A 27,370-nucleotide genomic window follows, 5' to 3' on the forward strand; every position below is an offset into this window, starting at 1 on the left:
GTGAATCTGGAAATACATTTTCCATGTGTTGGCAAAGTGTAATAAGGTTTCCAACAGTACATCATTTCATGCAAAGGCTTTCTATAAACAGGACAACATTTGGACTCCTTGTGGCTGGCATCCTGAGCGTTTGATTTAGTGCACAATACTATCCCTCAGAACCTTTGCACAAGTCTTTGTTCCAGAAAATGTCTGTTATTGTTTTGTTGGGCTTTCAAAGGATTTGCATGTTAGAACCAAACAAAATAAACTATTCCGTAATGTGTCATTTCCACCCCTTAATGTCCCCTTGCTGCTGCTGTTGTATGAATGCAGGCATTCTTCTTCCTTTACACCCATGGTTATTTTCCGTTTTCATATGCTTCAACCACTTGTAACCAAATAATGGGCATCATTTAAAAAGTTATTGTGTATTGGATAAAGTGATAAGCATAAGGGTGAATTTTATTTTGGTTTCAGCCCTCTATCATTTTAGCTTTAGTACATGAATTTGGTGTGCATAATTAATAATATATCTTAAAATGTATGTTAAAGAAAGTTTTTTTCCTATTACTGTAAGTGAATAATTTGGTAAGTAAATGGAATGAAAAAAAGGGAATCCTAGAAATATTGTCGAGAAAATATGACACTTGTTTAAGAACAATCTTATTGTTGTGTCATTTGTTTTAAATTCTTAATTTAATGTATTTTGTGTGAAACCAATATAGTCAGTTTGTGGCTCACACTTCCTTTGCGTTTCCCTATAATTATGTTCACAAGGTTTCAAAGGCAGAAGATAAAATACAATGGGAAACATTTTTGTCAAATTCTACCCTGTACCCTCCCTCTTCTCTGGTCTCTCCAACACTGTACAAACACGTGCGTTTCCCATAATTATTTTCTTAAATGTTTTACATCCAGTCAGACCGGACACCTCCCCTTAATCCCAAACAAAAGGTAGCGCGTAGTTTTCATTTTTAAAATGTCTTTTTTCAAGCTTTTGGTAACAAACATCCCAGATCACAGCACAGGGGTTGGATGGAGGGTATACATGTCATGTCACCAACATGGTTTAAAGATCATTAGATCACACATGTAGATGTTTTCAAAAAACAGCTTTCAAATTAAAGTAAAACACTCAGTGTTCTTAAAATCAACTTACTAAACATAAGACCATTGTGTTTGTAACGGAGGTGATCTCTGGGCCTATAGATCTCGGCCTCCGTTACGGGTAATATAGCACTAAAAACATTGCACAGGAAGCATATGTAATGTATGTAACTAGTTTGTCTGTCTCTGTTTCCTGGTTTCATGTTAAAAGTGTTCCCCTTCCCCCATGTCTGTGGCTGTTGATTGTGTGCACCTGGTGCCCTGTGTTGTCTCCCCCCCCCCACCTGTGTCGAATTGCTGATTAGTGCGTGTATTTAGGGTCTGTTGCCCTGTCTGTTTTGAGGCTGGTAGTGTGTGTGAGATCCTGGTGGCTGCAGGCTGTGCCCACGTGAGCAGCAGCAGCAGCAGCAGCAGCAGCAGGATTGAGGCTGTGTGTATTGTGTTCATGCTGTAATACATGCACACACCGGGTTATATTTGGGACGTGCTGCCTCTGCCTCCTTGCTTGGTCTGGGCCGCTCAATTGTCAGCTTCACAAGTGGTGTCAGAAGTGGGATTGACCAAGTGAGGAGGTGAGAGTGATGGAGGAACTGCGGGAGATGATGAGGTCAGTCCTGCAGCTTCAGGGAACCAGTGAGCAGCAGTTCGCACGGGAAGAGGAACGGAGACTCCGGAGGCAGATTGGCAGGAGGCTCGACGGGCGCTGGCTCTGCCGCTGAGGCATCAGAGATCCTGGCGGAGAACCAGAGATTGGTGCAAGAGCAGAAAGAGGAGCAGCTCTGGTTACAGAGGGAAGAAGAGAGGAAGGCAGAAGCATTGAGAACGATTGGAAAGATGGTGGCGCACACTCAGAAGAATAACAAGCCAAGGAAACGTGGAGGAACGGAGTCGCAGCTTTTGATAATTGCCAAAACCCCGGAGTTCGTCCGCGAGGTGATGGGTTCCAGCGCCGGTGCAGGCAGCGGGGAGTTCCACGTTTACCGGCACCTCCGACAAAGGAAGAAGCAGGAAAAACTGAAGCGCAAAATGCGGATGGCAAAGATAGCCGAGAAAGTCCGTCAGGAGAGAGAGCGCTTCAGACAGCAGAACCAGCAGGAGCGCATGGAGAGGAAGAAAGGGAAGCTTATTTTCGACTTCACGGCCCCCCCCTGAGGATGCCAAGATTCCTAAGACATTGTATTTCCTGGCGAGAGGGGTAAGGAAATGTAACGGAGGTGATCTCTGGGCCCATAGATCTCGGCCTCCGTTACGGGTAATATAGCGCTAAAAACATTGCACAGGAAGCATATGTAATTTATGTAACTAGTTTGGCTGTCTCTGTTTCCTGGTTTGCACCTGCTGTTGCACCTGGTGCCATGTGTTGTCTCCTCCCCCCCCCCCCCCCCACCTGTGTCGAATGGCTGATTAGTGTGTATTTAGGGTCTGTTGCCCTGTCTGTTTTGAGGATGGTAGTGTGTGTGAGATCCTGGTGGCTGCAGGATGTGCCCACGTGAACAGCAGCAGCAGCAGGATTGAGGCTGTGTTCATGCTGTAATAAATGCCCACACCGGCTTATATTTGGGACGTGCTGCCTCTGCCTCCTTGCTTGGTCTGGGCCGCTCAATTGTCAGCTTCACAGGGTTGCATATGGGACTGCACAAATTCGCTTAGAAGTTAAATGATAATGGAAAGGACAGACATTGCATTACATGAAGACACTTGAAAAAAGAAAATGTGTATACACACTCAACAACATGTTGGGTAATGACAACTGTTTTTTTTACCTCATTTGTCAGATATCATTTGAACCTGTTTAACGTTGGGCAGTGGGGCTTAGTCCATAATGCAAGGTCACTGGTTCAAGTCCCACAACGATCAAGTACTTCTGAGGGGCCCCCTGAGCAAGGCAACAATACAATTATCAGACTCTGAATTCGACTTTGCTATCAATGTACTTACACAAAATTAGACATAACGACTACAGTGAAAAAGGGGACAACAGTGCAAATAAATAAAGTCAAGGATAGCAGGACTTGTATAAACAAATGTGGTGATTTAAAAAAAAAATATTTTTTTTTTTAACAAAACCCACAATGACATTCAATTCTGCACACAAGTTAAGATTTATGCAAGTTTATAACAATACAAAAACACAAATATTGAAAGGTATTCTGCTGCATATGTAGCTAAGTAGCCTACTTTTGATACTTTAAGTAGTTTTAGCTGATAATGCTGTACTTATTCTTAGGGTTTGAATGCAGGACTTTTATTTCTAGCTGCGTATTTTTTGTATCTCTGCTTTTATTTAGGTAAGGGATCTGAATACTTCCTCCCAGGGCTGGCAGGCTTGGTGTGTGTCTAACGGGAAAGCCTCTCATTGGCTCCTTAGGAGGATGGGCCTGTATCGGGCACATCCCACTAAACATTGCGTCAGCTCTAATATATGAAGCGTAACTGGCCTCTGCCTCCAGAGATCTGTTGCCGGACAAGGCGGTATTTCTTCGGCTGCCCTAACGCCAACTTCCTGGAAGACTTTACTCATGTGAAATGGTGAGAGAGAGCTGAAGGACCCGCGACACAAACTGCACTACGCGGGAGAAACTCAAGCTGGTGCCCGGCTTTTTACAGAGAATCCCCCACACAAAAGACTTGACCCATTTCTCTTTAAAGAACACTCAACCGAACTTTGTGTTTTCAACTGAGCAAAATAGCCTTCAACATTACAAACTTCTGAGCAAAACCCACCGGGAGACCCCGAGGACGTCCCTCCATCGCCTTCAACTTTAACAAAAGACAAAGAATACGAAGAATATCTCCCACTCATCGCAGCCATGGACTCAGGAAAGGTAATAACACACTGTGACTCAGTTCACTTCATGTAGCTTTAACATTGAAATCCAGTCAAACCGGTTCCATGTGTGTTTTTTTGTCTTAGCTCTGTGCTGTCAATGTTACCAAAGGGACCCATGAGTTCAGTGAGTTGTTCACTATATTTTAACCCATTGAGGCACTTCCACGTGTGCCACCACCGAGAGACACAATGCAGCTAATGTGTATGTCATGTATTACGTCGTTCTGTATAAAGGCGTATTTAAAAGTAGGCAATTTTATTTTGGGCACTTTTATGTTCATTACTATACACTAAAGTGGACCAGTTCGTCTCTGCACCCAAAAGCAACCTTAAGTCGCTTTATATTTAATGTTCCCTTTATTTTTGCATCTAAAAATCAACAGTTTGTGAGCTTTGTTATATTTTCCTTCACGTCATAACTAAGGATGATTTCTTGTCTCGCGTGTTTCCTGCGTAGTGTTGGTGTGATCAAGTATTATGTCACTTAGGGAAAAAAGGTTACAAGTTTATAAGAGCTATTTATACCCACGAGTAGCTATGGGTATCGTTAGGATTGTATCGATACCAATACCGATAGGCTCCTGCTTATCGATACCAGTATTTTTCGATACTTTTCAATAATTTGGTGCTCAAAATTATAGACATGATCACAAGATGTGAAGATGAAACAACAGTCATTTTATTGTAATTTATTTTTATTTAATGCAACTTTTTCAATGTCATACCAAGCAGGTATGAGTGTGTTTGACAGTGCGTCTCTGGAAGGGGGCGGTAATTAGGCAATAGTATGTCCATGTAAACATGATAAATATTCAGTTAAAACCATAGGTTAAAACGAGACGCTGCGTGCGCACCTCCTAAACCGGAAGCTCCGGTGTTCGAGTTTAACTGTTTTTTTTAATTAACTGTTTAATATTAAAGACTACACACACATGTATCCCTTTTATAAAAACGGTATACTGCAGAACTTATCCGGATAAGATGTGACTAGAATGTATTCTACTTGTAGTTCTCAACTGAATACATATAAATGTATTCTAGTGCACACATAAAGTTCCAATATGCAAATCAGGCCATGTGTTTCGTTATGTAATACTAGGTATAATCATCACCGACAGATGAAAAGACAACAATAACTATAAGGAATTAATATTACCAAGTTACACAGGAATAGATACAAAAAATATAAGAACAAAGTTAAAAGCATACACGTTAAGGTAGAAACGATGCTCACATGCAGTGTAAAAATTATGAATATATGTGTTTGTAGTTCTCAACATATGTGAGTATCCTCGTCATTGGGTATATGTCGATGCATAACGAAAGTTAACCAAGTAAACAGTCACATCTTATCTGGATAAGTGCTGCAAAGTTATAAGGGATAAACGTGTGTGGTCTTTCATGTTAAACATGATCGCTGGTAGATAGCCACAGAAGTCGGATCACAGTTTCACCTGAGCGGATCACAGCTTACCACAGCTGAAGACTTCACGCTGCTTTCAAATTGTGAGTAAACAACGTACACTTCACTTGGAGGCTGTATGAAGGTGTACACAGGTCTCAGATGGACTTGGTATCACATTAAGAACGATATTCGGTAATAAGTCTGGCAACAATAGCTGATTTAAATGATTTATTCGAGCTCGCAATGTTTTCAATAGACATCCCCAGTCACCTAGTTTGTCTTTTTGTAGTCCTCGCTGTACGCGTCTGGATATCGCCATCGTAACCACAACCTCACACACTGCTACTGAATGTGCATCAAAGTGTTCCAATGGAGCCAAATATACCAACAGATTTATGTCAACGACAGAAGAAGTGATCGAAATTAAAAACACACAAACATAATATGTAGTTCTTAAGTAATACATCCAGCATCCTTTTATTACTTAATCAATCAATCAATCAATCAATCAATCAATCAATCACTAACCTAATCCAAACCTAGTATCAGTTGTACACTGTGATGCAGTTATTCAGAAAGTAGATTTATCTAGTGTTTGTTAACACTGTCTTCGTTCTTGTCGTGCCAGTTACACAGACACTCTGCACAGTGAAATATACTAAAAACGTCCCCCTTCTTTGATGTAAGACAAGTTTAATGCAGTGGGGCAGCCCAGACTGACATTGTGGTCAGAACATGTTTCTGTAGCTGTCGCCAAAGAGCAAACTTGGCCTGTTCAGACCTTTCAGCTGGTCGGGGTCTGTTGAGGACGTGATGGGAACAGTCCTCTCCGGTCCCAGTTTCCACTGTGACACCGACACAGCAGATTTCCACAGAGTGAGACTTGGCCGAGGGAATAAGCGGTTGCCAACCCTGGGGTGTTGAAGCTAAGTTGTCCCTCTCTTTCCCAGGCTCGTTGCTTCACTCCCTCTGTTGAAGCTTCCAGAATGGTTGAGCTGTTTTTTTGCAAGGCTGTAGTGAAAAAGCAGTTTAGCACAGGCTAATTAACATCTCGTGCACAGGATTTTCATACCTGGCTGGTACTTGTGTTGTGTTGTGCCTTGTTATGTGTGGCATACACTCAAGTACATGGAAACTTTGACTCAAGTTGGTAAAAAAGCGTTGTGTCGGTTTCATTTCCGTCAAAGTGGCCCAGGTGCAGTGTAAATGCTGTGCTATAAAAAATACAAACATGCCGTGTCTGTCACCGGTGGTTTCAGTAAGATGTCATGCCATTGATGTCACGTAGGCCATGTTATGAACTGTACATTTGAACACTGTAGATGTTTAAATGATCACAACTTAATATTTATGTTATCTTAATTACCACCACCTGTTTTGTTTGTTTGCTGTCGCCGGGATTACAGGTAAACGACTGCCTACATTTAAAAAAAAAACTTGGTGAAAATTATGTAAATTGTGAAAGAATAAACCCATCTTATTTAGGAGTGGATACACATTCTGGAGCGGATACCGAATTTTATTTTGTTACTTTAGTTAAAGTTGCGAGATAGGCCGTTTGGTATTAGCAGAGATTGGTGCCCCCCATGCCCTTTTCAGTTTTAAGTATATTTTTTGTCTTGCTTTTCAATCTAATTCTTTGAGTGCAGCTTTGTTCCAATTCTTACGCAATTGCCTGCTTCGCCATGTAGTCATGCAATGCTAATGACCTCACATTGTTGGCCAAATAAGAGCTTTTCAACAACAGTAAGCTCACGTCAGTCTTCTTGTTTTTTTCGACAAAGAATGGATATTCTAATTGGGGACAAGCATACAGTTGACCTGCTGTGTTTGAAGGAAACAGCCACTAAACATTTTTTTCTCAGACAGACTTGACCGTGCAGGTATTTTGATTGGGAGTCAAGCCTCACATTGTACAGACCTAATTGCACAAGCTTAATTCCTCTCCATCTTGCGCCTTTTAGCCGTGTGCCAACTCTTGCCTTCTTAAGACAGTCCAGTAGATTTACTTTTGTCTGCCTGACTTGCTCCCTTCAGTACGTCTTATAGTGTAACTGTCAGCCATGTTCTAATAACCCTTAATGAGGCTCTGCTGCAAAGTTTTGATTAAGAGTTCTAGGAAGGTTTTAATTTAGATGAAAGACCGATTACATTTGTTTCACTTTGCTGAGAAACTGGATAATTGTCTGCACACTGTACTGATCACTGTTCACAGAGAGAAAATGGTTGTATACAATAGTTAATTCAGCGCCTATCTGTGTCTCACTGGAATATTGACTTCTTCTTATTATTGTGTTACCGAATAAACCAACTTGTATTGATACAACAAACCATCACAAATCCATATAAGCCGTCTCTTGTCTCTATGACATAAATCTAATATACAATAGTACATTTGTTTATATGAGCCAGACTAGCATTTGTGAAAACATTCTTATCGGATCTCACTGTGACGGGCTGGAGCTTCACTGGCCCTGATGGATAAGGCTTTAAAACAGTATGTGCAGCGCATACAGATAAATAAGCACCATTCCAAAAAAAAAAAAAAAAAAATTCTGCAGGTCAAGCATGCAGATGATACTGTCATTGTTTTACACGGTTTAAATAAAGGTTAAATACGAATTCCAGGATACTTAGACAATCACATGGCACATATTCAAGTCTGTGTCATTTTGCATATTTGTTTGATATGCTAGGCGATTTTCATAGGCAAATGTGCCCATCCCTTTTACATTACATGTCACTTGTTAGATGCTTTAATCCAAAGCGACTTACATACTCAATACTGTGGGCAATCCCCACAGGAGCAATTTGGGGTGAAGTGTCTCAGACACAACGACATGCTGACTGCAGTGGGGTTTGAACCCGTGACCCCTGATACGTACACCAATGCACAACCCACTGTGCCACACACCGCCCTTTTAAATTATTTAATAATTCATCATGTTTTCTGCCCATTTATTTAGTGACTTCAACATCACACAAGGAGTCTGTGTACACACATTATACACACACAAGAGCAATGGCAATAATAGGAGGGAGGAAACTGGTTTCATAAATATCATAGCAACCGCAGCAAAACACCTAAGTAACTTGTTCAATATAGAGTGTTTCAAAGTACACTAAGATTTGCCTGAAAAATTGCATTTTAGGCCTAGAAAAAAACTTAGTTGTAAATTACTCATTGTATCACAGCTTTAAATGCATCGACAGCAGTGTCAACCAGTTTATGCCTATTAGGTTTAAAATACATCCATCTACATTAAAGTACTGCTAGTAGATGTTTGGAAGCGGACCCCACTGCCCAAGCACGAGGAGGCTTTAGTGCTGAACAGAGCTGAGGAGTGGAGGCGAGGACAGTGCTCTTTAGGTTTCCCACAGCTGTGTAACCGGAGACTGTGGAGGTGACACACACAGGGGGACGTGACAGCATCAGCATAGGCCATCACAAAGGATCCAGCTCACTCTGGCATGGAGGAAGTGAGCGGAGCCAAATTACTGCTTCTGCTTTAAAACACCGCTCAATCCTATGTAAAACCCTTGTTAAAGATAGGCGTGATGACTAACTTTCAACAAGGTAAAAGGAAATCCGGAGGAACAAGTTTGACTATTTGTTTCCGGTTGGCTTCAAAAGAAGAAGCAAAGAAAAGTCAAAAAGTAAATAATAAATGATTGTAATTGTTTTTTATTTGACTTTACGTTGGTTGTTTTCAACTTGTATACTGTAACTCAAATACAAATATGCAAACATAATAATTCATATTATTTAGTCATTATTTTTGTAATGGTAACAAACCAAAGCAAGCCCTCAGCAAAACCCTTTTAACAATCAGTATTTCAAAATGTATTTATCTTTTATATATATGTATCACCACCGTAGATAAAATAGAGAAAACTAGCTCTCCCTCAACCAAGGCTGGACAAGGACCAAAGATTGCTTTTGTATGTGTACTAACGTAGCATATTTAATGCAGCACTTTGTTATAATGTAATATGTTAACATTGATGTACTGGTACATTTATTCAAATTAAATATCTTTAAAGTTATATGTAAGTTGCCTACTTCAGTTTTGATTGTTGTTTGCAGCACGCTTAATCTTTTGTGGTAAAACCTCTAACTTCCATGAAAGAAGTGTTTAACCACAATATCGTTTTGTTTTTGAAGAATTTATCACACCTCTCTGTCAGAGCTTACTATCTCATTGGTGGTAAAAGGCTTGGTTTAAGCATAATCAGTTAAACAATGGTTTATATTAGCTGTCATAGTTGCACATATCATCATCTAGATTAATCTTCTACTTTATGTCCTCATCATATTTTACTGTCATTAACCCATTATAATATTGTGTATGAGTTATTTAGAAAGGCCTGGTTGATTGTGAGCTGGTGTGTGTGTATACAGTAAATGTTTGCACAGATCTTACATTTCCATCCTGCTGATTTCCAGGAGTGCTTTATTATTTTTGCTCTCTTTCACTCCTGTTTACTGCAGGCAGTGTTTACCCAATAAGAGCAGATAGAGGCAGCGGTGCCTAGCAACCAGAGCTGCTATCAACAGTGTTAATGACTAGACAGAAAGGTTCCTCGCTGCAGGCCAACACCACTTTTTACTTGTCACATGTAGGGCAGATTGGCATGGATGTTGTTCCGCTCTATGGTGCATTTAGATACAGCTTAGGCATGGAAGAAGAAAAGCGTTATTACATTCATAAGTCTCATGAACTCAACGTGTCAGATGTTTAAGTCTGACAAAGGAACATAAGACCCCCCACAGGACACTTTCCCAATGCGATTATGGACTTTCCCTTGTTATAGTCACTACAATCTTTAGAATCAAGACTGAAAATATCTTCAAATCTCTGTAAACCCTGTTAATTACAAGGCATTCATCACCCCTTTTTATTTTTCAATATGGCTTGTCCTGATGTTAAAAGTGATACTGACATGCTTTGTATTGTATTTTAATAAAACAGGTTTATTATAAATAATCCTCCTGTTGGGAAATATTTTTGAGACATTAGCAATCCTTATTTTGCCTTTTTCAAAATACCATCCTTCTAAGAAAGTGAAATCCTATTCCTGTAATCAGCTTTAAGTATGCATGTGGATTAGTGTGGTATGCAATGCCAGGCTTTTGAGACTAATTATCCATCATGTGCAAGTAAACCAATGCAGGAACTTCATTAAAAAAATGTAAACAACGCTGAGAGCTGCAGCGAACATGCGAACATGCAGCAAACATGCGAAAAAGGTAGCGAGCTGAAGAACAATCACTGGCGTTAGCTCAAGGCTATTATCATGAAATAGTTGTTTTGGGTGTGACTTCATTGTTCCACTGGTGAGGAAGTCATGTTTTATGCTTCTGTTTCTGTACACAAAGAATGATATCCAACTCACCTACTTTCCTTTAAGATGGCAGCAGGGAATGTTTGCCTGAAGCAAGTCTCAAAACATTGGGATTTGTGTATTTTGAGTGAACCCATTGGCCTACACAAACGGTATGTATTGACTGAGGCCAGGCAGAGGGACGTCTCTAAGAAATATGGGTTAAAGGTAAATATGTCACAGAGGGGTGGGATTAAACACGCCTTCAGTGGTCATTTTCTTCCAAATGGACGGACAGAATGTCTCTTGTATTTATGTAGAGAAAACTTGTTACTGTTTCTCGTTCGTTCTCTGGTCAGCAGTGGCTTTACAGAATGTCATCAGATCGGGTTGGTTTCCTCGTTGGCAACAAGACTCTTTGAATAGCCCGGCCCACAAGGCTGAAAAGGGTGTGTTCATATACAGTTCCTGTCATAGCCTTGTTAACGAGGGTTCTTATTGGTTCTGCAGTGAAGGCGAGTCTTTATTGAAGTCACGGTTCACTTTTTTTCATAGCTCTCCATCCTCTTCATCATGCAGGAAATAAATACTTGTCCCCACAGAAAATGTGTTGACTCTTTGTCCCCGTGCTGCCTCTGTCACCAGGCTTACTGCTGCTCTGTGTTATATTACAGAGGAGAATGCACAATAGCTTCAAATAGTTTCTGGGGATTGTCCTTTTAAACCTGGTGGGGTCGGTTCTTCTGGTTTGAGAGCTTACAGTTAATGAAAATGTAACCAGAGGATTAGCCTTAAGGTTAGAGACCGAGTCTTAAGGAAGGAATCCACTGCCCGTCCCCTTCCCCCAGCCCCAAAGAGGAAACACATGAAGTTAGATGCTAGTTGGTATACACAGTGGAGCATTTAGCAGCTTAAGAGTATCCCTCAGGAGTAGGTGCACCAAAACCGAGTTAACATTGGACTCACATGAAGGTGGGCAGAAAACACAAGTACAAGTTCATTCTAATGTTGTTTTTAAAAAGCTGGATGTTAAAATGAGTGTGGCAACTCAAGTCTTTCCATATCAATTGTGAAGGTGATAATTTTACTGATATGGTCCACGCTTGTTTCTGCTGTTATCCAGTGGGTAAATATTAAATTTAAATTTAAAAATGATTATATAGTATAAAGTATTGTGCTATAGATCAACATCCGGCAAGAAGTTTATGCTTATTTGGATTTGTTGGTTTTTTGTTTTCTGGATTTGTTTTTTGAGAAAAAACACTGGCCCATTTTCATGAAACTTATGGCGCATTTTTACTGCAGCGTGTAGCATGGTTTAAACATGCCGTGCCAAACCCGGCACGTTTTTTGTTGCGTTTCCACTAGGGGTAGTTCCGGCTAACGGGTGCTGTCTCACAGTTTTTCTGGCTCTCCAAAATCCAGGTTCTTTCCGGGCTAAGTATGCTAAACTAGAGAGAGAATCGCTGGCAAGGGGGCTACAACTACAACAAAATGAACATATTTGACCGTGATTTAATTGTAATACACATTTCAAAATGATGCCGAAGTAACAACATACTGATACCGGTTAGTAAAAACCATGAATTAATGCTTTGACAAGTCTGCAGACAGACGGCAGGCGAAAAACCCTTTTTAAAATGCGTGTTTTCTGCTAACGTTGTATATGCTCCGACCGTCCACACTCACAACAACGGCCTACAGACATAAGTAAACCAGCGACTGTATTCTCCATGACACAGGCAGTCTGTGGTTTGTACTTGTTTAACTGTTGTCTAGTTTATGAACAGATATGAGGAGCTGTGAGCTTGAGTGCTAACAGCTAACGGCTGATGTTGGTTTTCTGTGGTTCTCATTGAATATGACGTCACGGCTCCGCCTACACCGCGTTACTATAGTTACTACCCCAGTTCCTAAACTGTAATGGAAACGCAGAATAAAGTGAGCCTGGCCTACCAAGGCGTAACTATACCGTACTAAGCCGTGCGAGGCCCTGCAGTGGAAATGCGCCATTAGTGTAAGGGATAGCATTTTTCAAGGAAAAAACAGTTATATTTTAGATTTTTTTTATATGTGGAAATGGATTTGCATAGGTTGTCATTTTGTGCTGTGATCTAACGTCTTTGTGGGTCAGAGGATTTGAGGTACTCGTGGTGTCATTGGGCTGTGTCCATTTTCTTTCTGGTCTATAACCCACAACAGGTTTGACCCTTTGCAACAGCATGATTTGTGTCCTGACACTGTTTTAGATGAAGATGTTTTATTTCTTCTTGTTTTGTCTGCACATGATAAAGTCTACTCTTGTGAAGGTCGGCTCTTCTGTTGGCGAAACATAAGGAACCTATCTGGTGTGAATCATTGTGGAAACTGTAATCATCCACATGATGACTGATGGTGTGGTGATAAAAGTTGGAAAACGTATTTATATTTATCTAGATTTTAATCTGATCTATGTGCACTTTTCGAGAGATAATTACACATTTCTGACGTACGTGTGTAATCCTTGTTACTGTTTTCATGACGTTTTCAAAAAGTTCTCCTTTTGAATAATTCAGTTATACAGTTAGTAGAAGGAGAAGTGATAGCAGGTCTGAGTAAACGCCAACAAAGGTCAATTGTTCCTGGAGGCTGTTTTTTCTTTGTCTGTCTGAGAGAAGGAAGTAAGCGACATACTCTTGGTTTATTAACTTGTTGGTATGAGGAAAATCTCTTCTAATCTACCGGGCTCTACTGAGGTCAAGCAGCAAATGAATTCTGTAATAACAGGAACAGGATCACAGACAATAACATGCAGACCTGGGTCCAACCTGGACTTCTTCCAATAAGCAGGTTTATATCTGGATAACTCGGCGGGAGCCCACTCAGACCAGACTCGAGTTTTTCTCAGCTCAAGCTCGCCCACAACTCTGTAAACACGCCTCAGGGAACAGGTGCCTGTCTGACTGTTGGCTGAATACATTTCTTCATCTCTTTAGGTATCAGAATACATCTTTTGTGGCCAGTCCAATTTGACCATGTTGTTTAAAACGGACAAACATCTTCAAGATATTTCAGGACTTTTTTTATTTTGATTGTACTTGTTTGCTTGCTTAGCTGACCACGATGAACATTTTGTTAAGTCAGGTATTTTCAGCCCACCTGAAGCCCAACCACACTTAAAAATAAGTGCAATACAGCAAGATAGTGAACACTTTGTTCCCACAATAAATTGGCATTAACTTAATGTTTTCGACTGATGCAAGTTTCTAGATACGCCCATCGCATTATAGGAAATATGAACCAACACTAAGTCATACTATTTGCACTCTTCCCATTCCTTGGACAAATAATTAATTGTCAGGAGACATGTGGCGCAGTGGGTTGTGTGTTGGTGTTCGAATCAGGGGGTCACAGGTTCAAACCCCACTGCAGTCAGCATGTCGTTGTGTCCTTGAGACACTTCACCCCAAATTGCTCCTGTGGGGATGGTCCACAGTGGATGAAAGCATCTAACATCTGTTGTGTAATTCGCTAACTGGGTAAAAAGTTGAATAACTGGTTAAGCTGGTCTGACCTCTAACACGACTTTCTATTGTCTCTCAATCTTACAGCGAGTAACGCTCCCACTGCTGATGGCTGTTGGAACAGCTGTGCTGGGATCACTGCAATTTGGCTACAACACCGGTGTCATCAACGCCCCTCAGAAGGTGAGTTAAGTGTCTGCAAGCATGATGTTCAAATTGTGTTTTTAGTTTATGTATTGAGGATGCACCACTCCCAACTTTTCAGTCACACTATTGACACATGGACTTTGGGCATTGGCTGATACCAAGTCAAGTTCTGATGCATCTCAAAGTGTTAAAGGGGCCCTATTATGCTGTTGTGGTTTTCCCTTTCCTGTAGTGTGTTATTTATTTATTTTTGGCAACGTGTCTGCAAAGGCTAAAATTCACCCCTGAGAGATTTTCTCCCCCACACTTCCCTGCCTGAAACGCCTCCATTGGACTCCATTGTTTACTTCCGTGACATAGTGACACACTCTATGGCTTCTATTGGCTAGCGCCCCACACATTGTACGTGATAGGCCTATGGGCGGGACATCTATAAGTGGTTGACCAATCACAACAGAACCGGCCAGCTAACCAATCAGAGCAGACTGGGCTCTGGTTTCAGACAGAGGGTGAAAAGAGGTGCTGACCTTTTTAAGCATTAAAGCATGTAAACATGTCACAGTGGAGACACAACATGCATCAACCTGAAAATGGGCAGAACAGGGCCCCTTTAAATGCATAAGCTGTATGCCATAACATGTTTATGACTTACACATAGATTTTCTAATCTTTTCAAAACAACATAACAACAAATAGACACAAAGATATACATGTATTGAATTGTTATCTATTAAAACAATTGTTGTCAAATACGCAGGCTATTTATCATTAGTACAGTAGATCCTTCTTCCTGATTATCCAGCCCCAGTGCTAGTTGTTCACTCACTTGTTGAATTGAAACAGAAGGATTGAAAGTAGAGGGGTGGGTTAATGGGTGAGATAATAATAGCTTTATTCAGGCCTATCAGGGCCAAGGACAGTTATATTAACAGACCTTTGAGTGGTTCTCGCTAAAAGAGTGTGTCCAAGCCCAAAATCAGACCTCTGCTGAACCGCAACAGTCTTGAAAAAAGCTAGACAAGGAAACTCAGAGGAAATTAAATGAAGAAGAGAAGACAGTCACACATAATCACTAAATCCATAGTAGGTTTTATTAGCACAGAGGTCCGCCAAAGACACTCATTTCCTGGGGAATGTCAGTACTACAATGAGAGTAAATACCTCCGTCTGGTTGGTTTGCGTTGGTCTGAACACGCCCCTCGGCTATACAGAGTCTGTGCACAGTTCACAGGGGGCACCACACAGCCCAGAGCTCAGTCTGTCCTTTTCTTTTCACCTTTAACATTTCAGTCCTCAGTGTGCCGTCACATTGATCTAGAGATCTCACTGCGACGACAGCCTGATTCTCATCTGCTCGTCCACTGTCATTACACTGGCAAAAACATGGATGTGAAGGACGCTTTGTTAATGAGGGCAGCTTTGATTAGTTGTTCCTAAAAAGTGGGGAAACATAGGGTCGTTCACTCACTGTTTTTCATTTCTGCTTGAGTCATAGAGAGCACAAGAAGTGGGCAGCACATGGTTAAAAGGGGATTTAAGGCATTGAGACATCTGTGCAAAAAAATTGCAATCATTAAAGATTGTGCAAACAATGAAACTCAATACCAGCAAGTCCTTTTGTAAACTGTGTGCATACAACAGTGCCCTTTGTGTTAGACTAACAATCATACCATGTGGATACAATATGGATACATCTACTAATATGCTTTTAGACTAATCAATGCACTTGGGTTCTTCTGTCTCTTTTTGTCTGAGACCAAAACTCTGAGATATTTAGTTAAATAAAGCAGATGAAAGCTAAAAAACATCACACTTCATGAACTTGGACCACGGATTGTTTGGTATTTTTGCACAAATAAAGTTTAAATTATGAATCGATTCTCAGAATAGAGGACCAATTCCTGCAGTGTCTTCATGCAGCTCAGCCCAGGAGCCTTGTGAGTTACAGGGTGAGGGGCTGCAGATTGAGAGGGAGAATATGTGGACTGTTAAACACTGGGCTAGTGTGAACATGCCCTCTTGGCTCTTCATCCCCTTTCCCAACACTCAGCCTGGGTCTCTCTCACACACACACACGCACACGCACGCACACAGTGGAGGTCTGAGCAAAATCACACGCAGGAAAATAGTTACCCAACACAGGCTCCTAATCCTTCATTAGCTAATGACCCCTTCATAAGATATAACTCCACGAATAGAAGTTGTATATAGCAACACCACTTGAGATAATCACCAGCACCTCTCCCCTGTGCGCTCCAGTGTTTGATAAAGGCTGCAGTGATGCTGCTGATGTGACGCAGGTCGGGCTGTGTGATTAGATAGGCGAATCTGTGGCTCCCTCCTCCTGCTGCATGCCGCAAAACCGATAATATCCTTGTTTGGGAATTTATAGCTTTATTTTGTTAGCGCTTTTACAGGTGCTCAAAGTCACTTTACAAAGATAGTGAAAAGAAAAGAACAACAAATAAATATAGTTAAAGTCAAATAAAAAAAACAATCACACATTGAAAGCCAGATTGAAGAGGTGAGTTTTTGAAGGTGGGGGGGTCGGTGCAGTCTCTGATGGGTTGTGGGAGTGAGTTCCAGAGGGAGGGGGCAGCGAAGGAGAAGGCTCTGTCCCCCCAGGTCCGGTGACTGATGCGGGGGGGGGGATGGATAGGAGGTTGGCTTCTGATGATCGGAGGCAGCGGAAAGGGGTGTGGTGGTGCAGCAGGTCTGTGAGGTAGGGGGAGGGGGGCTGATTGTTGAGGGCTTTGTGACGTTATGAGCAGGACTTTGAAGTCGATTCTCTTATAGATGTTCATGCCATACCTGGTTGCCCCCCAAAAGTAAAACATATCTAAAATACTGCTACTAAAATATTGCTTCCTGTTGGCTAGATCATTTTGAGGAGTTACTTCAAATTCAAACATTCCAAACTACCCAAGATACTAGGGAACCAAACTATTTTCATATCTTCCCCATTGACTTGTTTCTAAGTGTTCACAAAAGATGATTTACCTTGTTCAAAAGTCATTTTATTTTTCCCTGTGCATGATGGGAAACAGCTGACTGCTGGTAGCTGACTGTATGAATAGGCAGCTTGTTTCATTGTGTGCTGAGAGCCAGCTGGTTAGGGGCAGAGCGCACAGTCTATTAAGAGAAACTTGGGAACTGCACGCAAAATAATAATAACGTAACTTATCAATTGTTGCTGTTGAGGTTAGTGATAGTGGCATTGTAGTCTTGGCCTGTTGATAACACTGACAGTTTCACTTTACTTTCAATAGATGTTGACTTCTAAAATCTAGCTTGCTATAAAAGGGATGGTCTAGGACTGCCCTGTTACTGTCAATAGAGGTTCTTTACCCTCAACAGAATTTGTTCCTTTTGTTTATTGTTGAAACGCCAAACTAAACTGGAAACACATACAATATCCAAGAGGGCTGAATACTTTTCCATAGGCGGTACATTCATGATTTCAGATTGATTTACTTTCACTAGCCTGCCTTGCAAAAAGTGAAAGAAGAAGTACTAACCATCAGAAAATGAAAACACAAAATCAAATGCAAGAACTGTCAAATTCTACGTCTCTAAATCTAGTTGGCTATATTCCACCACTTCTTAAAGATGTAAAAACCAAGAGCTCTTCTAAATAAAGACGCTTTTAAAGAGAACATGGGTACAGTACGTGATGAAATAGTTCTCGTATCAAGCAAGGTCTTTTGAGTGTAATTTGATAGATACGACCTGAGGCTTGTCAAGATTGTGTCATCCCATATGTAAGCTTCCACCAGAGGAAAACCAATTACAAATGATAGCGTAACTATTCCTTTGGTAAGGACACTGCTGAGCTATCATTTCCACCAGCCAACATAGCGCTCTAGTACATGAAGAGCTCTGGTATAGGGTTTCAAAATATACAAATATAAGTGTTCAACGATGTAAGAAGTTCTCAGATCCTACACTTACTCAAGTAAAAGTACTGATACCACACTGTCAAAAATAATCAACCACAAGTAAAAGTCCTGGATTCAAACCACTACTTAAGTAGGTTTGTTTTGCTATAGTATGAAAAGTATAGGTAAACATGGGCAGTCTAATTCTCTTTGGTAATGTTTTACTGTTTAGATAGAGATTTTTGTACTTCTAAATTAAAGTTTACATGTGTTGCATTTAACTTCTGCAACTTCTGTTTAAGGTCATGCTCATTCTTTTTTATGTACTTTTGTTGATTTCATTACAGCCTTGCATCGTATTCTATATCATCTTGTGTTTTATGAGTTGTGTCCTGTGAGAACCACAGTCAGCTCCTTTTTTAGCTGTCTGTTTGTTATCCAAGAGGGTCTTTAAATAGTTTACTTGATCCTCAGTAGAATTAGATTTTTCTCAACCCATGAAGGAACACTATTTTCCTAATCCCCTTATTTTAGGGACTAAAGCTGTCAGATAAATGTGGTGGAGTGAAAACATAACAATGTTTGCCTCTGAGATTCAATGGAGTAGAAGAATAAAGTTAGTATTGCATGAAATGGAGACACTCTAGTTTGAACTGAAGTAAATGTACTCCGTTACAGATGTAACACGATCGCAGAGGCACATGACGGAGCTGGAGCTGACTCTGGTAACCAGAGTGCTGGTGATGGGGGTCTGGGACATGAAGTCACAGATTTACAGCGGTTGCAGACAGGGTGGTGACCTATCTGAATCATACGGGGTGTCAGCGGGGCCCACACACAAAGACACAGAGGCCTGGGCGTGTTTGTCAACATTTCCGCCCATGATGACGAAGATGGAGGAAGGAGGGGAGGGGAACTGAAATCTGACACTTAGAGGAGGCTGGTTAACTTCCTTGTTGCCAGGAAATGGAAATGACCATACAAGGCTGCCATCAGCTGGTCACACAGTAACTGCTCAACTGTCTCTATGTATTGGCCCAAACAAAAACATAAGCAGCGTTCCTAAAAATAACTATTACTATTTTTAAAATGATTTAAAAACCAATCAGTTATGTAAACCAAAGACATATGTGCTTAATATCTGAAAGCACATGAGCTGGTTGTGGGAGAAAAACAGTTTGCAACGACAGCTTAATAATAATAACATTTAACATTTATTGTATCCTTTTGCAGATCATTGAGAAGTTTATCAATGAGACGTGGTCTGAACGCTACCAGAAGCCCATCACCAAGGGCTCCCTCACGGCTATCTGGTCCATCTCCGTCGCCATCTTCTCTGTTGGTGGCATCGTTGGCTCATTCTCTGTCGGACTGTTTGTCAACCGATTTGGAAGGTAAAAAGAAAACATGTGTATTGCTTGTCTTTGGCTTTTCTAACAGACAGAGACTGTGCTGGCTTTATTTTCTCTGTAAAAGCAATAAGAGAATAAGTGAGACTGACTTAAATCACTTATTACTACAGGATCAATTCATATTAAAGTGTCTTCAGACACGATTGATGAACTCAAAAACACAAATCATAAGAAAAAAAGAGTCACAAAAGACACATTACGGATACACACATGTCAGAACACTTTCTGAGCTTTACAAAAATATAATAAAAAAAGATAATTCCAAAATGTGTATTGTGCTGAAATGCATAAAATACAAAAATATAATTTTAGCATGCAACTCTGTTAATGTCAGTTTAATAGCATTAGGTATCTGAACCATAGACTTTTAGAATTTGACCTCTCAATCACAATGATGGTATTTTCTAACCCTGACCCTAACATATGTTGCTTTATTGTCTACTTTTACCAAAACTGAAACGTATGTTTTAAATGAACTCCATGCTGTATTGAAGTACAGTTGGAAGTAGTGTTGGATACCATGGAATCATTAGGAAAAGAAGAAGGGTCATTTTCTCATAGACTTCGATGAAATCTGACTTTATTTGTAACTGTTGAGCAAGGCACGGCAAGGCAAGGCACCGTTCCCCACATTGCTCCCCGGGCGCCGTTCAAAATGGCAGCACACTGCTCCTAACACTAGGATGGGTCAAATGCAGAGAATTAATTTCCCCATGAGGGATTAATAAAAGTTCATCTTCTGTTGGTCGCCCCCTGCTGGCTATAAGAGCAAATGCAGGTTCAGGCACTTAACCATCAGCTTCTCTTTCCAAGCACACATGTTGCTGCTTGCTCTGATTATAATTTGCTGTATGTATTTTGTTCTGCAGGAGGAACTCTATGCTCATGGCCAACAGTCTGGCCTTCATCTCGGCCATTCTGATGGGCTTTTCGAAGATGGCGAGCTCCTGGGAAATGCTGATCGCTGGTCGTTTTGTGGTGGGCCTGTACTCCGGCCTCACCACAGGCTTCGTGCCCATGTATGTGGGTGAGGTTTCCCCCACAGCGCTACGAGGAGCCATGGGCACCTTACACCAGCTGGGAATTGTCCTCGGCATCCTCATTGCACAGGTCAGTGGAAGTTAATTGTTGCAGTATTTTTATTTTAACACTGTAACATCGATGGAAGTCCAGTGCTGACCCCATAAGATAAAAATGCAATATGTGTGCATCCCACTGTGTATTTGTTATGCTTTTATATTAGGTTCATTGTCTTATGCGTGTCTGTGTTGAATTCAGGTGTTTGGACTGGAGTCCATATTGGGCAACGACGACCTGTGGCCCCTGCTCCTGGGCTTCATCGTCGTCCCCGCTGTGCTGCAGTGCATCCTGCTGCCTCTCTGCCCCAAGAGCCCCCGTTTCCTGCTCATCAACAACAACGAAGAGAACAAGGCCAAAACTGGTGAGTGCTATGCTTTAAAAAAAAGAAAAGCTATTAACACTGCAAATACTGCAAGTTCAAACATGGCAGACAATACAACCATAAATAAAATAAATGAGTATAAATGAGATCGTATTTGCCAATTATTAACAGAATGTAAATAGCAATTTGCTAAATATGCATAATATAAAGTACACATATTTAAATAGGAAAGAAATGAGCTGACCTGGTGAATAGGGAAACATTGCAACTTGTGGAGATAACAGCCTGCGTTCTCTGTGCACTTTTCAGTGTTGAAGAAGCTCAGAGGCACCTCGGATGTGAGCTCTGACATGCAGGAGATGAAGGAGGAGAGCCGGCAGATGATGAGGGAGAAGAAGGTGACCATCCCGGAGCTTTTCCGCTCACACCTCTACCGCCAGCCCCTCCTGGTTGCTGTCATCCTGCAGCTGTCCCAGCAGCTGTCTGGCATCAACGCTGTAAGTGTGCACGCTTCGACATTATCCCACCGATCACTCTGATGACTGTCATTGAAATCTGATGGAGAGACACAGAAAGAAACTTTTCCCAATGTACTCGGTTCACTTTCACATTAAGGCTACATCAGAAACAGAAAAAGATATCCTGAACATACCTAAGACGAGACTTTCATGTTGAAATGTTTTGGTTGCCTCATTTTCTAGATATTCTACTACTCCACTCGTATCTTTGAGAAAGCCGGAGTTGAGCAGCCTGTCTACGCCACGATTGGAGCCGGAGTCGTTAACACAGCTTTCACTGTGGTGTCGGTGAGTACAGAGTGAAGCCTTACAATTTGAAGTAAAACCCCCATAAATAATAGTTAAGATAATAACTTTCAAGATTGTTTATTGTTGACTTTGGACATATTGGAGACGGAATTGGTCAATACCGTTATGTTTTGGCATTTCAAAAAATCTCTTTAATGCAAAAGGTATATTTGAGCACCCCTGTCTTTTGTTTCTAGAGCAGCCTTGCTGAACTAATTATAGGTTGTAAATGTATCACTTTATAGCTCTGCAGTGAGGGATTCCTCATCTTATTTATTATCATCTTTCTTTCTGTGTAGCTGTTTGTTGTAGAGCGTGCAGGACGTCGCTCTCTGCACCTGCTGGGGCTGATTGGAATGGCCGGATCTGCCGTCTTAATGACCATTGCCTTGGCTCTGTTGGTACGTTTCTCTTAAATCCATAAGAAAATGTATCTGTCATGACTCCTTTCGGGTAGCTACCAGCAACTAACCTCCCTCTCGTCCTCTGTTCTTTTAGGAGCAGCTCAAATGGATGTCATATCTGAGCATCGTGGCCATTTTCTCCTTTGTGGCATTCTTTGAGATCGGACCAGGCCCGATCCCTTGGTTCATCGTGGCAGAGTTGTTCTCGCAGGGCCCCCGGCCGGCAGCCATGGCTGTAGCTGGTTTCTCCAACTGGACTGCGAACTTCATAGTGGGAATGACCTTCCAGTATGTAGAGGTGAGAAACAAAAATTATAACTGGTGTTTGTGTTTGTGAGGTTACAGTTACACCACAATTCCAGGAAGGTTGGTGCTAATTATAAAAGCCACTAGATGCACAGCTGTACACAGGATGAGCTTCAGTCATCAATATCAAAACTCAAACCCTCCAACCGGGGTTCCCTTGCTCCCCTCTATTGGCTACAGAATACCAATGGCACAGAAAAATATAAAAGTATTGTTTTTTTCTTATTGCCATTAATTAGACAACAAACTCTAGCAATCTTAAAGGTAGGGTAGGTAAGAATGGAGAAACCAGCTCGAGTGCGCTAGAATTTGAAAGTACACAACCGGAAAAAATCTCCCCCTTCCTTCAGACTTCCTCACAGAGCCCCTCCTCCAACACACACGAATGCGCACATGACCAATGAGGGCACGAGATAAGTTTGTGCCCAGATGGAAGGCTGACAGGCAGGTAGGCCATCCAGTTACTTTAGCCGGGCCGGCAAAAATTATTGGTCGTGCTTTTTACAGCGCTACGGCTTCCACAGATGACATTTTATTATGGATTTTTTGTCAAAGCATTTAATATATTCATTGCTATCGGGACATTAAGAGCATTCCATGGAATATAACAAGTGTTTCTGAAGTGAATTACCTACCATACCTTTAAATATTACAGTATAGGCGTTACACCATAGTTATGAATGCATTGACTGTGCAACTGGGAGATCTTTGTTCCGTTAATGTGATGTTTTTATCTTTTGGACATGTGTTTACATTTTCCCTCCTGGACAAGGCAAACAACTTTATTATATTCAAGTTAAGTTGAATTTACAAGAATACCCTAATTTACGAACAAATGTAGTACATTTGCTAACTATCTTTTAAAATCTTTATACATTCTTAATGTCAGATTTACTGAGCACTGACTCACTAAATAATTGCCTCCTCTCTCCTCTCATCTCTCTTCACAGGAACTGTGCGGCCCCTACGTGTTTGTCATCTTCACGGTGCTCCTTCTCTGCTTCTTCGTCTTCACCTACTTCAAAGTGCCGGAGACCAAGGGCCGGACATTTGACGAGATCTCAGCCGGCTTCCGTCAGACGTCCGCCTTGGGGGCAGAGAAGCACTCGCCGGAGGAGCTCAACAGCCTGGGAGCAGATTCTCAGCTCTGAGGGCCTGATTTTAACTTCTAAAAATAGAAAAACTCTTTCTCAGACCAAGGAGGGACGAGAAGGCTTCACTAACTAGAAGTAGACATATCCATTGGTAGAATAATTTTCACGCTGTTACCACATTTCGGGCGTCAAACACCACCTAGCACAGCACAGCCCTGTGAGATTCTCAAAAATGACGTCCTCCGCCGCCCCTCACACAAGAAGAAACAACAACTTGATGGGCACTGTGTCGCCTGATGCGGGGAGAGGAGTTGAGGATAGATTGGTTTTAATATTTTAAAAGAAGGAAAAGGTGTGTCTGCATCAATCAACCCTTTTTTAATCTTTTTTTCACTGAATTTATACCTGATGTGTGCTTATGCTCTGTTCTTTGTAGCTTGTTACCATGCAGTCAGTTTGTCTTTATGCGGTTTTAAAAATGCTGCGGCCGTAGAGACCAGTTCACTGTGCAAAATACTTGTTTCTATCAATCCTACTGTAATGCTTGATCACTGTAGACTCTAGCACTGTTGACGCTGCACTGCTCGACTTTGTCTCTCCCCACCAGAGGGGGCACTGTCTCAATGCTCCGCTGATGAGGAATAAGTTATTTGTACCTCTTTAAGTTACTGAGTGAGTACACAAACGTATGAAAGACATGTGATGTCATTGTATTGCTGTGAGGAGTTAGTCTTCTGTATGAAACGTATTCGACTAATGGTAACACTCCACATATTTTACCTTGTTGTTACTTATGTAAACAACATTTTACTTTAAATAAGGTCATGAAGACATAACTAATATATATATATATATATATATATATATATATATATATATATAAAAAATATCTTATACCATTCATGTATTTTTACACCATTCCTTTTAAAGAGAACATTTTTTTAAATTAATATTGACATACAAAAAAAGGAACATTATCTACACAGATCAGTACTGGAGTACTACACAATACATTTTCCATCCATCTTATCTTGAGATAGTTACACACTCACAATCAGCAGACACAAAGCCAAAAGTCAGTTGTAAAGATGCAGAACATGTGTGAGATAAAGTGCCCTTTTTGAATAATCGCGCCTCCTTTGCCTTCAACCTTTCAGCCTTATCACTTTAGAGCAGTGTCATGTCAGGTCGGCCCGATCCAGACTGAGAGCCCCTGTCATCGGACGATCATCACTTGAAGTATTTTTGAGTTGAGATAACCTGGAGAGCTTCAGAAGTCTGGTGAATTGGCTTGAGAGCTGCCTTAATCTTTTCACGCAAACACAAATGGCGACCAAAAATAAATGTGCTCCATCTGTAAGGTTTTCCGTTATCCTGAGAGTGCTCGTCACCTTTTGGATCAAACCCCCCCGTGTACTCCATAAAGCCCATTATGTGTCATAGGAGGCGGACACCTTGTTGTGTCGTTGCTAAGGCTTGTCACTGTTATTCTGCAGAGCTGTCAGCTCTTTCTCTCTTCGGGGTGTTTACTGCACTGTACAACAGTAGCTGATGGATAATAAACTCTGTACTTTGGCTCATTGGGCCGAGGTGTTCAAGTCACTGTCTACGACTGCTGTATCAATTGTTGAACCTCTTTTCTTTCCATGCCTTGTTTGAGGAAAGTCACCCTTTTAGCAGCACTTTATTATTCACAGTGATATTTCTTTGTTGAAGCAAACGCTTTATAGTTAGTTCTATTTTTTATTTTTAACTCACTGTGTGGGATCTTTGTTACTGAAGAGACTTTTTTGAAAGTTTTTGAAATGGAAATGTGTGAAAAATCAAATTAACAATATTGTATTAAGCACATCTAGGTGTGTAAACACTTTGATCCAAATCCAACCCAATAGTCCAACATATACATTTTAATCATTCCATTATTGGTTGTTAATTATTGTTATTATATTATATCTTTATAGTATATATTTTGTCATTCGATGGGTCACCCCACACACCCTGGTAGAACACTAACATCCACTCTCTTTGCCTTTGTGTGGCTTTAACATATCATCACCAGCAAAAATCATGTACTGTCAGTACAGGATGAACCTCCCCACGGAATGTTCTGCTACAAATATTGAAACTGTATTTTATGTAAATAGATTCACAATTCTGCTGGGGCATTTGATTTTTTATTTAGCCTTTGAAATCTTCTGTTTGGTGGTCTAAGCACACAACTTGATGTGAAAATGAAACACACTCCAAATTCATACACATATTTAACTTTTAGAATGTTTTTGATAGATTTATTAATTATTAGTATTATGTCTCTACAAGCAGTTAGCTTCCATACTGCTGTTTGATTTTACACCTAAAAACATGTTGTGGTTTAAAAATACCGTAATCATTTTAATTTAGATTTGAGATTAGTAAGGATTGTGTTAATGAGACACATTCAGTAGTGTTTTCAATTTAGCGCAGAGAGCATATTCTAATGTCTGTAATAATAAAAAAATAATCTGTGTCTATGGTTTTTAAGAACGTGAGCTTCTGTTTGAATAATGTATTGTGAAGGAAGATGTCCCGTATGGTTTTACAGTCATGTGAAAGTGGTGATGCTAAATAAAAGAAACCATGAATACAGTTTTTTGATTTATTTTGTCGCTTTTGTTTAATTTGAACCTGCAGTAACAGTTCTTTCCACTTGGGGGCAGCAGAGGAAACTGTTAGCACAATGCTGACATATTATCAACGAAGGATATTTATATGGTCAAAATGTTAGAAAATAGTTGCTTATTTAAACCTTTCTGATAGAAACACTTTGATCTTTTACTGCTTAATGCTCCTCTTAACAGTCAGTCACCTTTTTGATCCTGAGCAGGTGGTTTACATTGAAAACAGTCACCTGCTGATGGTCAGCCTTCACATACTGTTCCTGCAGCAGACAGCTCTCACACTGCTCTTCTCCAAGCTTAGTAACGCTAATGTTCAAAGACTTCACAGCCTTTCGATATGACTCGTAGGAGCACTTGTTGTCCTTTTTCTATGTAGTCAGCATACATGAGTTTTATGCTAATGTCACTGGGGAGGTAGCGGCGCCATGGGGCATGCTCCCTGCGGTAGTGGCTGACAGTCGGGTGGAAGGACTTAATGTGCTCATGCAATGGCTTCTGGTCCAGCTTGTTGGCTGGTGCATGTCTCCCTCTCTGATCTTTCGGTGGAGCAAGAGGAGTTGAGATGTCTTTGCCCATCACTGAAAGGACCAGGCTGTCGTTGGTTGGGTGGTACCCTAAAGTTGAAAGAAAGAACATTTTGCACACCTGCTGTGGGACCTGGTCTTCATCTTTCAGCCTGTAGATCAGGGGTGCCCAACCTTTTTTGAACCGAGAGCTACTTTTAAAGTTGCCAGTCTGCCGAGATCTACTAGTCCAAATAGAGAGGCGTAGCCATTACTGACAGCCTACTGCCAGGTAAATACACACTTCTACTTGTATAAAACTGACCTTTGTACGATTAATACTTCATAAAATACTGCAGATCCTTTATCTCACCTCTTTCTAATCTACACACATACAAGTATTTAATTGAAGTTACACAACAGTGTTGTTGATACAGAGTTGGAGTTTATTCACACGTCACATACTACAGTGGGTAATGTTTTCAAGACATATTGAACAGTGCTGCCACATATGACACAGGAAAAAAGAAAAGACTCTGAATCCTTTCTTTGCCATTATATAAAAATAGTGTTGCTACAAAAGTAAAAATTAGGCTTACTAATAAGACA

At 40.9% G+C, this 27,370-nt stretch overlaps 1 protein-coding gene across 1 annotated transcript; it reads left to right on the forward strand.

The window, feature by feature from the left end:
- Positions 1–2,920: 2,920 nt before the first annotated feature.
- slc2a1b (solute carrier family 2 member 1b) lies at positions 2,921–26,226 on the forward strand. Its single transcript, XM_034082464.2, has 10 exons — positions 2,921–3,914; positions 14,240–14,335; positions 19,411–19,571; positions 20,459–20,699; positions 20,868–21,030; positions 21,301–21,488; positions 21,693–21,797; positions 22,097–22,198; positions 22,296–22,499; positions 23,458–26,226. Exons 1-10 carry the CDS (start codon positions 3,900–3,902, stop codon positions 23,656–23,658), a joined length of 1,476 nt encoding a protein of 491 aa, XP_033938355.1. The 5' UTR covers positions 2,921–3,899; the 3' UTR covers positions 23,659–26,226.
- The last annotated feature ends 1,144 nt before the right edge of the window (positions 26,227–27,370 follow it).

Source organism: Pseudochaenichthys georgianus, chromosome 5 (assembly GCF_902827115.2).
Source record: "Pseudochaenichthys georgianus chromosome 5, fPseGeo1.2, whole genome shotgun sequence".
Lineage (NCBI taxonomy): Eukaryota > Metazoa > Chordata > Actinopteri > Perciformes > Channichthyidae > Pseudochaenichthys > Pseudochaenichthys georgianus.